We start from the raw sequence: 11,480 nt of genomic DNA, 5'->3' as shown, positions 1-11,480 counted from the left end.
AGACGCAAAACTTTCCTGTTAAGCGGCATAAAGACATTGAATTCAGTGATGCTGATTGGTCAAATGTTTATTATTCTTCCATAGCAACAACACACGATTGGCTACTTAGCTTCACTTCTTCTCGGGCGCCATCAGCTTCGCTCCAGAAAATAATGGACATGAGTCTGTCGAGGAAAGCTAATTAAAGGAAAGTCAGTTCGTGGAAAGGTTGTAATTTTTAGGCACACGCTATAAAAGAAAACTCGCTAATACAATATTTAAAACATCTTTATAGGTCGCCTTTATAAGCAGTCCTACCCTTTCACGTAAGGGAGGGTGGCACCTCAGCGCCCCCTATCGACCGGCTGCCACTGTCACGGTCAGACGATTGTTCTGCAATCCAGGTGGTTGACTAGAACCTCGTCTGTAATTTGTACGTCAATTTAAACCGTGCTGTTCAATGCTTTGATTGTTGAAAGAGATGGAAAAGTTGTCCCTCATCAGATATAAGCAGGCCTGAGGTCAACTTAATTGACTTTTATTTACTACACTTTGTTTAATCCTTCAGCTGCGTTGTGGTTTCGATTGCTTACAATTTGGTTGTGAACTGAAATCCTAACAAATTACATTGACAATTGTAATGTGAGAAAATGGTTCGTGCATACTTTTTGGAAGCCACTGTAATGGTCTCAGTTGGGCGTCTACACAGGTTATCCACAGGAAGAGAGACTTCTTAAGACATAAAAGGTCAACTGCCCCACATTTTGCGGTTAAACGGGCTTCAGGCGCCTTGACCTTGGGTCATCGTTTCACCACGCAAAAAAAAAAAAAAAAAAAAACTGATCATGCTAGAGTCAGTGTTGTCTACACATTCCCTAAAGTGATTTTGCTTCTATGCACTACAGAGGAACACCACAGTGATGCAGCGTCACTTTCTATTTGTTATGGCTTCTCCCTGTGTCACACAAGGCGATGATCTACTCCACAGACAACGCATTCTGCAGCTGTGCCCTCAACGAGGGAGCTGCAGCACGATGAAATGCATGGGGACGGGTTTTTAGGAGGTCAGGCACTTCATCTCAGTTGATGGGGCTCGTTAAGACGGCATCGTCATCTTAAGTAACATAACAGAGGAAAACTAAAGCCTTGTACCAATTCCTCGTTTCCACATGGTCCACGGTAAAGTAGCTGGTGAGCACTTTCATAGGGCTTCGAGGATTAAAAAAAAAAAACGGGGTTATGGCGGGCAGGTGAATTAAACTCCCGATAAGCTGGTAATCACTGTGGCATTCAGATGCAGCCTCGCTCAGATTTCATCTGGGCATTGCTGCATCTGGCTCAAATTTCCGGCCTGGGAAATGAAACTCATTAAAAGTGAAGGTCAGTGGCAGGCAGAAGATCCCATCAAACACACAGCCGTCTTTATCTGAGGGGGGAGATGCTGCTTTAGTTTACAGTAGATTCAGACAAAGCAGAATGAATTTTTTTTTTCTTTTTACTCTGCCTCAGTCTTCTTGTTACTTATCACTTTGCAATAAGCACTTAATACTTATTATTTTTGAGTGCCTGCTGTGCATTATTATTTATTTTTTGTTCAGGAGCAGCAGGGTGTGGGAATAATACTGTCCGATTCTAGAGGATTCTTTCCCATCCCGCCTCCATCCATCCTTCCTGTCAGCGCCGCTCTCTCTCCACCCACCCGTACTCCCTCCAGCGAGAGTCATCCTGTGTTAACATCAGTGTTTCCAGGAGGAGCTGCAGGAGGAAGAAGGAGAGCGACTCCGCGTCCTGCGTAACTCACACCAGGCCAATTCCAACTCCTTCCTCACCAAGCTCGATCTTTTCTCACACATTTTCTGAGTTTATTTCGTCTCAAAAATGACCATTTAAGTCCCCCCCCCCCACTCCTCCCTCTTCCTATTCTGCTGCTATGGATCTTCTTTCGTCTCACAGCATGCTGTGTTTTGGCTGTCCTCTCTGATTTGTTCACTCTGCTGTGCCTAAAGGCCACATGATGGTAATACTGTCAGACAGATGGACTATTAGAAGGGAGAAGGGTGCAGAAAGATTTTAGGCCAAATAGTAAAACACATTTAAAAGAGCAAACCACAGATGTGTGTTTTAATCTAGAAGCAGGCTGATTAGTATCGCACTGTTTTTACACAAGGTAAATCAAAATCCAATAACAGAAAACAAGGGAACATAGGCAGCGAAAAAATGAAATGAAAACAAGCAATGGATTGAAAATAATAATAGGAACACTTAGTCGTCAAAGCCAGCTAACACGTGTAAGTGATTAATTCATAAAATAATCAACCTTCATGGAGAAGCTGCAGTTAAGGGAGTAAACGATACTCTGATCACATATCCATATGGTTCACACCTCAGCAACGATTTAAAAATCGATTTAGGTTCATTTAGCGTTTTATAGACGATCAGCATGGACGTAAAATCGATCCTTTTTCAGAGAGTTAACGCAGGGATTCAATGGATGGTGTAACTGGATTAAGAATCGATTCTCCAAAAGGTTATTGATTTCTAATTCAGACAAAACGAATAAAGCAATTACTTCCTCAAAAATAAATAACACAAATAACACATAGTAGTTCCAGTTTGGAAAATAAGATCTGAACACATTCTTGGATAATCCCCAAAAGACTGTTCCAGCTACCAACGTAATATGTCGACGCCAAAATAAAGTTTGCTTTTGCAAAGTGAAATGGTATTTGGGAATCCACACCAAGTGTCAATGAATCTAATCTTAATTGATTATTACTGTTAAGACGGATCATTTAAATCTTTTACCGTTATTTTGGAATCTTTTTTTTGTGGGGGGGGGGGCTCATCCCTTGTGCTCCCACACACACAGTGCAGTTGCTACGTATCTGTTGTGAAACAGGAAATGGGACAAGAGTCAACGCACGGAGCACAGCGCAGCATTTTTCACTGGCAGACAGACAGCAACACAACGTCTCCAGGGTTCAATGAGACAAACACATTTGTCTGGCATTTATGGGCCACCAAATGAAGCATGTCATTGATCTGCAGTGCGCAGACCGAGCTCGGCTGTCGCTTGATTGATAACATTGATGCGCGCTGTTGGCTCTCCGGTGACATTCCCGTTTATCTGCGCTTCGTGCGGGACTCAAATGAAACGCGGCCGGGTACCCGCGTCCTCGGAACAAGTGGCGGGCCGCTCATTCTAATCAGCGGAGAAGAATTAAAAGCAGAGCCGGAAAGGTTATTAGGAAAAGAAATGTAATTGGGTGCACAGCGTCGTAAGAGCCTGGAGGAATTGTTTGACATTCAGTGAAATAATAATGTTTGGTGACGAGAGCCTCGTGGGAAAGTAAAGTGAAGCTGAAGCAAGAAGCAGATAAAAAAAAAAAAAAAAAAAAGATTTGATCCAGCATCATTATAAAAACTTAGAAATTAATTACACCAGGTTACGCTTCTAGGGTTTACTCCTTCCCCCTTGTGTTGTTTTTAATTCAGGAAAGACGATCCAGACTCCCCACTTGACTGAAATGCTGTTGTAAGACTTTAAGAAAGCTGAGGCGAATATCTCCAATCCTCAAACATGACCAGTGCTTTAAAGGGCCGAGATATTCCACAGTAATGTGAAAGACAAATCAAGTCATACTGAAAATGCTAGAATCACATGATTCAGTTACAGCTCTTTTATTTTGGTTGCTTTTGCGTTTCATAAATAATGCAAGGTAACACTTTATTTGAAGGGGTGTGCATAAGACTGATATTACACTGTTATAAACATGACACAACACCTGTCATGAACATGTAGGAGTCTTCATGAATGTTTATGACTGTTGTCATGAAGAGGTTTTTTGGTAAGTACTGACACTTTTAATGCAAATATGCATTAAAAGTTGCATTAAAAGTGCATTAAAAGTACTAATTTAGGATTATTTGATAAATACTAAAATTTTTATGCAAAGTTGCATTAAAACTTACATTAAAAGAGTCAACTTTGCAATAAAAGGGACATTATTTACCGAATTACACTTCATGGGAAACATTCATGAAGACTCCTTAATGTTCATGACGGGTGTTAAGTCATGTTTATGCACGACCCTTAAAATAAACTGCTTCTGGGTCTTTTTTGTTGTTGTTGTTACATCATGGATCAACAATTTGTCCACGGTTTGATTTGCAGACCTGCTGATTTGGATGTGCAATTAAACATATTCACGAGAATCAAACGCCTGTTGAGAAGTTGAACGTCTGACAGTAAATATAACCTCGACATCTCTTTACATTGCTTGCGAAGATGCTCATTAGGGAAACAAAAGATGTGGAACAGACTGTGAGCATATTATCCAGTGGAAAGAAGCCAGGGACGAAGAGCTGGTGTCCAAGTCACAGCTCCTGTCATTTACACCTTCCCTGCAGAGGGAAGCTGCTCATGAGAGCAATCTGTGATGCTGTAGGACTTTAAATAAGGACATCTTAATAATAATAATAATACTACACTTCTCTTCTCTGTAATTTAGCTGTCGTTCACTCTCTGCCTCTCACAACAGAACGTGAAATTAGAATTAGTCATGCAGGGCTCTCAGATTGATTGCCAGTTCATGTTTCTGCCTTGAGAGGGACTATTAGAGATTTTATCTTTGGTTAAACAGCTTTTCTCCTGCATATTAAACAAAATATATTTCATTAGGTAAAATGTGTGCTTAAGAAACTTATCTGGGTTGTGTTACATGCATAAACAACCTATATTTAAACCTGGTATAGCTTTTTTTAAATTTTTTTAAAAATCTGTTTACCACATACAGAATTGGCGAAGACACCATAATGAGTGTTTTCTTAGCGCGCCTCCCACACGTTGACCCTGGGCTTCTCAGCTGTAACAGACCAGTATTTACATCCCGTTTGGTGTTACACAAACACGAGGGCGGTCTGTGTTTTTCCTCCCCTCAGCCCAGCACCTGCTTAAATTAATGAGGGGGGGGGAGGAGAAAGCGGGTGACTCAGTGGCTGCCCACAGAACAGAGTCCAGAGGCACCACCTGTCTCTGCAGAGGGCCCGGATGGGACACAAACCGTCTCCCTCTCTCCGCGCCATCTGAACAATAATCTGCTGCCATGACAAGGTTGCCCTGTGGATCATAATTATGAACACATTTTCTTTTTTTTTTTTTTTTTTTACCATATATTTAAACTCAAAAACACAATCCCATTTAAAAATCATACTATTATTTACTGTCATTACGATACACTGTAGGCAATATGACTCTCATGAGAAAATATCCAATGTTTCACTTTTAGAAATACAAATAATACAAATCAAGGCTATTCCAGATTTCTTTTTAAGTGATAACACTGCCCTCTGGAGGTTTTTTTTTTCCAGAGAACTGCATTAGAAAATGTTTTATTATTTTTGCAAAAGTAAAATGATGACAGAAGGAACAAACCTGCGATTCCTTTACATTGAACAGACTTTTAATTTTAATGAGCCATTAATACAGAGATTTATTGTGGAGACCAGATAGCTACATCTACTGCATAGAAGACACATTTCCCTTTTTTTTTTTTTTTTTGGTCAATAACAGGACTCTACACCTTGAAAATGTAAGGTGGCATTGGAAGTTAAACTTTTAAAAAGCGACCTAAACCTGTACTGAGCATGTGATGATTAATAATTACGTTTTCAGGTAAAACCTGTACAGAAAACAGCAGTCAAATTCAGAATTTTTTTCATAAATTTATTTCCTTCATATTATTGGAATCTTTGAACAACTTTTTTTTTTTTTTTCCCCCGCTGGATGATTTCTGCTTGTGTCTTTGCTATCGTACAGTTAGAATAACATCAGCATCAACAGATTTAACATGAACAGAGCTTCGGCCTCTTCGAAATGTTTTACACGCCATTTCTTTCCAGGAACATTGAAAAAAATGGTACCTTTTCTCGGACCAAGAAAAACAAAACAAAAACAGATGTATAAGAAGAAAAAAAAGAAATACATAATACATAATTCCTGTAGTGGTTTACATTTACTATAAATGTACCATTTGACTGCAGTACAAAGATTCATTCAAATACATCCCTTTGCGAAGAACAATACAAGTCTTAAGACATAATTGAGAAAACACTAATAAGGGGAAAGACTTGACAAGATGGTGATGAACTTGGACTTATTGAATTTCTTTTTTTTTTGTTGTCGTTTTGTTTTTTTTTTTGCTGATCTGCATTCGAGCTGCAGGAACATGAATCAACAGTTCTCCAAACAACACTCACTTGATGAGACGCTAACCCTCGACGCTCCTCTGAGCAACGAGAGGAGACAAAACAAATGTCCGCCGGAGCAGGAAGATGAGTCGCAGCGCCGCGACAGCTCGGATGTACGTACCATGATGAGTCGAGGCGAAACCGCCCCCCCTCCCCTTGGTTTTCCTCTCGGAATACCGAAGCGCACTCTAATTTGATCTCTTCATCACTTCGTAAGACTCGAATGAAACAACAACAAACAAACAAACAAAAAAAAAACCTACTGTGCCTGGTCTGCATTAGCAACCATGTCAGAATATTATTGAGTGAAAACGGCTGAAATCAGATGTGAAGAGCGTTGAAAAGTAAACAGAAAACAGGCTTGAATCTAAAAGCGTGAATAACTGATCGAGTCCCTTACTTTCGTTTTGGTCACGGATGGATGGCTGGTTCTTTCCATCTAAATTGAATTCAGATAGATGTGTCTGAGGGATTTTATACATTCTACTCTCAATTAAACCAATACAGTTCTCATTCTTCCCTTTTACAATTAATGTACTGCAAATATAAACAAGAACTTTTACAAAAAGCCATTTAATTGCACTTGAACATGCTCCGGACGCTGGGAAATGGTGACTGGATTAAGGCAGAGATATTTTAAGAACATCACAGAAAAGAAAATAATATTTCACCAATCCGAGTTAATGAACTGCTGGGAAATGACGTTTCTCCTTTTCAAAACACATTCCTGAAAATATTACAGGAATACAGAAATGGCAAAGGCTCTGATGATAGACATCAGTGCATGCATAATCTTGTTTCTTCACTGAAGACTGCTTAACAAGGTTTGTTTTATATAAGATTGAGTGCGCCGATAATAGAAAAATCTGGATTTTTGTTTGTTTTTCTCTTAAATCTCAGCCCTTTTAGCAAATTTATTTCTCCATATTTGTGTCTAGCATGAAGTCTAACACTAGACCAGTCCTACTGACTTTTTGAGTGATGCATGATCTATCTGGACGAGGAAGGTCGGACCAAAAATATTAGTGTTATTAACAAAATATCTCCCTGCTGAAAACGACTTATGTACATTGGCACTTAACTCTACAAACGCACAGCTTTGCTCTGTTATGAGGTTTTTGCTTTCTCTAAATTAAAAAAAAAAAAAAAAAAAAGAGAAAAAAAAAGCAAGCAAGTCTTGGCAAAGCATCTCACATTCCGGATACAAGCAATATAGTCGTGATTTAAAGCACATGGAGCTGACAAATAATGGATGAAATATGCACTATGAGCAAAAAAAAAAAAAAAAAAAAAATGGAGAAAAGCGACTGCTGACACGATCAGAAAGAGGACTTTGTCAAGGCTTAGCCTGACCTCACTTTTCTGCTGCTGTGTTATGGCACAGCCATATCATGGCTCCACAGATTTAGGGGGCAGAAACAAGTAAAAGATGCAATAAATGCCAAAAAAATAAAAATAAAATCATAGAAACTCATCATGAACATATAAAAATACGTATGTAAACTGATTAACAATAAACATTCCACTCATTCGCCTAAAATAGTAATAAAACTAAACATAAAATCATAATGCGGAAAGAGTACAAAAGATTTGAGTTTTGCTTTGTCTAGATATACAGACAAAGAGGAATGTCATCCTACTGACACGCTGAAGACAGCCAATGGTAAAAGGCCACAGTTATTTCCTTTGGTTTATTTTTTTGTTTAAAGAAATGGGTTAGGATTTTTGAAGTGAGGTTGTAATAAAGAAAAAAGTTGTAAGCGGTTAATATTTTACTTGCGATAGATAGAAATATCATCCGGTATAAATCTCGATAGTCTGAAAGAAGCCAAAGAACAAAGAGACGTGAAATGATGGAAAACAAATCCGGACTCAAAACCATCACAGCCGTTTCTGAGAAAGCCTCTTTACAAACGCTTCGTCTGCGTTGGGTGGTTTATTTATACACACGTTTCACACAGGTGATGAAGGATTGGAGGTGGTGTGCCACCGGCAATCTTCCTATGTGAAACGTTTACCGAGAGAGGAACATATGGTTTATTTAAGCGTAGCTGTCTTAAATAAAAGGCGAGAGATTATCATAAACGCAATTTTAACAATTGCCTTATTTTTACATCAGACAGTTACTATAAGCTTAAATGCTTTACATGCTTCAATCTCAGCAAGCGTTTGCGGAGGAAGATTATTAATGACGCGCCACCTCCGGTCTTCATTTCCTGTGTAAAAACTCTTTTTGATTTCTGTGCAACAAGGCGTCCAATGGAAATGTGACGACAGTAAAACGCCCATGTTTTCTAAGGTGTAAGAAATCTGGTTTATAGTTAGCTTCAGCTAGGATCAAACATCTGCAATTATTTAAGAAAATTATCTCCTCAAGTTAATATTATAACTGCTTATAACTTCTTAACAGAACCTCACTTCTCAAATCCTTTGCTAGTCCTTTAAAGTTGGTCGAGTCACTGCTCCGGTGTGGTGACCTACTTTATTTGGTGGAGCCTTAATCTCATTGGCTAAGTGCTTCCTTTTAGTTATTACTATTTTAATTTTTTTTGGTACAAAATGCATCTGTGCTTTCATTCAATAAAAAAAATTGTATAGTTAATATTCCTTCATTGTAAGGAGTAAGGCTCTCACAGGCAAAAATCTAGTAATAAAGTGCATGTCACTGATACAATCGCATAACACGAATGCAGGTAGTATCAATCTGTAAAAGGATTGTACTAATCATTCTGCCTGTTCCCTTAATACAAAACGCGGTGAGAAATACTGGACAGTACCCTTCTTCAGAACCACAACGTTACCCTTCAATAGAAATGCTCTGGAAGGAGTTAACACTGAAACAATCCTTATCTTTAGTTGGCACTTAAGGTACAACTATGGCTTTTTATAAAAATAACTTCTTTTTTTTTTTTACTGCATAATAATGCAACAATTAATAAAAAAAAACAAAACAAAAAAAAAACAAAAAACAAGGGGAGTGGGGAGTACACAACCGCAAAAACTTGGGCACCAATGAAAAAAAAAGAAAAAAAAAGAGGAGCACAGGCGGCTGGTCTTTGTGGACGGTTTCCAGATGAGGCCTACCACCGTCCGCTGACGCTGGCTACTTCGGCGTGAAACTGGCGGGAGAGTCGGCCGCTGGCTCCCCCCTCCAGGAAGGAGGACCTGATGGGTGGCTCAAAAAGCTTCCTTCGGTTCTTGTTTAGTTCTGCAGATCCCAAGACAGAAGAAAAGAAGAACCACAAACTTTCAACAGAAGCAGAGGCGATAAAAAGGCTCGATTCCTATCGCGGACGTCCCCCCTGCCCCCCAGCTCCCCCCTCTACTGCGAATCAAAGCGCAGAAATAAACACAGCCAGAGAAGTTTGTTGACAATTTTTCCCCTGGCCTCCGCCGATCAACAGTGACAAGAAAATAAGATTCGAATCACCACAGACTTGCTCGGATCAACAAAAGCCGTCTTTGCGGTCATCTGGTTTTATGTTCGAATAATAAAAAAAAAATTATGCAAAAACGGCACGATGGCATCCACGGCCTGTTCATATGATAGGAGAGTTCGGCTGCTGCCAGCATAAACCTCCACTTTGATTCCTGGAGACAGGCAGCTTGCTGCAGCAGCTCTTTTTGCTGGCAAGGGAACAGGAAGTTTAAACTCTTTATAAGAAGGAAAATACAAAAAGGATAAGGCAGACAGAACCGTGCATATTTTAGTTTTAAAGGCCTAGACATGGTCAGCGGAGATGAAAGCTGACCATTACTTGGCACTCTAGCCTTTGGAAAACGGCATCATTAATAATCAGATCAGGTCTCCATATTTCCCCTCGCTGCCTCACCCTGGATCCACTCTGAAGTTTGTGGACGAAACCTTTGGACAAAAATCCCCTTGACAGGAAGCTCCAGCTCCCAAATGCAGCAACAGCTCCCGGCTGCTACCACCTCCAAAATATGATGTCAGTAATGAGGTGTGACACAAACCACATTCACGTTAGATGAAGGAGTATAAATCAACACCGATCCACTTAGGCTTGTTTGGGGAAAATAATGGGAAACGTGAACGAAAAACAATTAGTCTAGGCAATCTTCAGCAGGTTTAGCTAACAGGATCAGGCTCCAGCTAGCGTCAGATGAAACCCACGAAGTTATAATGGGTTCATCGCCCGACCCGGCAGGTCCCATTCCTAGCATCGCCCTCCTGCTCCACCCCCCAGCTTCCTAAATTACGCCCCGTCACATGCTTCCCGTCGGCCTCGGGATCACCGGCGCCCTGTGCAAGTGGACCCAATCGGCAGATTTTCAGGATGAAAAGATGAAACATCTCTAGACTAACATTTTAGCTTCAAGGAGAAGTCAGTATTTATATGCAAAGTTTCTTCATACATACCTGAAATGGCAAGTAGCATTTTCCTGCGAGCACCAAAGGTGGTGATTCCTAGTTCCTTCAGGTCCTGGTCCGTCAGAGTCAAGAATGTCTGGAGGTCAATCTAAAAAAAAAAAAAAGGAACCATTAGCAAAAGATAAAATTATATAAAAATATATTCCACTGTTTTTTCTTTCAAAAATAATGGACCAAGTTATAATACAGCCGTACTTTTCATTCACCACTTTGTGTGGAGTTTGTTGCTGTATGAATTTATATGACGGTGCTCAAACGAACACATAAACAACTGAAAAGTTGAATAAAAATAAGCAAGCAATTAAAACTACAAAAACAAACAAACAAACAAAAAAAAAGCTGATAAAATCGTTCAAATTCTGGTGCAAATAAGAACATCATTGCTCAGTATTTTAATTCCTAAAACCACAGACATTTGGCTGGGTCGAAGCCTTGACAAAACATAGAAACAATTTTAATAAAACGTGAAACGATGAAACAACAGAAGCTCTCTACCTCCTGCTGCTGGAAGACGTCGGTGTACTTCCCTAAGCCCAGCTTGCTGAAGAGCTCAGGCAGGTCGGAGCCTTTCAGGGATGAATTCAGGTTGCAGCCGTTGCTGCCGGTTACTGAAGAGATTGAGTCCATGTAGTTGCTGCTGCTGAGGTAATGCTCTGCAGCTGCACAGGCAACGTTTAGAGCAGCCAAGGAAAAAAAAGAAAAGAAAAAAAAAGGGTACAGCTTAAGTGGATAAGCAAAACTAATCCTTCTGTTTATTTGTCACATTATTGTTAGAACTCATGCAAAAAAAAAAGATGTTGGACCTTCTTGTTTCATTATTATTCAAGGGTAAAACCAGATTAAAGTAAAATAAAAAAAA

The 11,480-nt window shown here is 39.7% G+C and overlaps 1 protein-coding gene across 1 annotated transcript in view; it reads right to left on the bottom strand.

Annotated features, from left to right (window-relative positions):
* Positions 1-5,683: 5,683 nt before the first annotated feature.
* The window catches only part of bicc1a (BicC family RNA binding protein 1a), a 70,293-nt gene continuing 64,496 nt past the window's right edge, over positions 5,684-11,480 (bottom strand). The window contains exons 19-21 of the mRNA XM_008429252.2: positions 11,117-11,280; positions 10,610-10,709; positions 5,684-9,436 (exon numbers count right to left, since the gene is read on the bottom strand). Of these exons, the coding sequence (XP_008427474.1) occupies positions 9,309-9,436; positions 10,610-10,709; positions 11,117-11,280 (392 nt within the window). The 3' untranslated portion in view covers positions 5,684-9,308. The remainder of the gene's footprint in view (positions 9,437-10,609; positions 10,710-11,116; positions 11,281-11,480) is intronic.

The sequence above is a fragment of the Poecilia reticulata genome, linkage group LG15 (assembly GCF_000633615.1).
Source record: "Poecilia reticulata strain Guanapo linkage group LG15, Guppy_female_1.0+MT, whole genome shotgun sequence".
Lineage (NCBI taxonomy): Eukaryota > Metazoa > Chordata > Actinopteri > Cyprinodontiformes > Poeciliidae > Poecilia > Poecilia reticulata.
The sequence above is the reverse complement of the archived record's forward strand: the minus strand, read 5'-3'. Positions and strand labels throughout refer to the sequence as shown.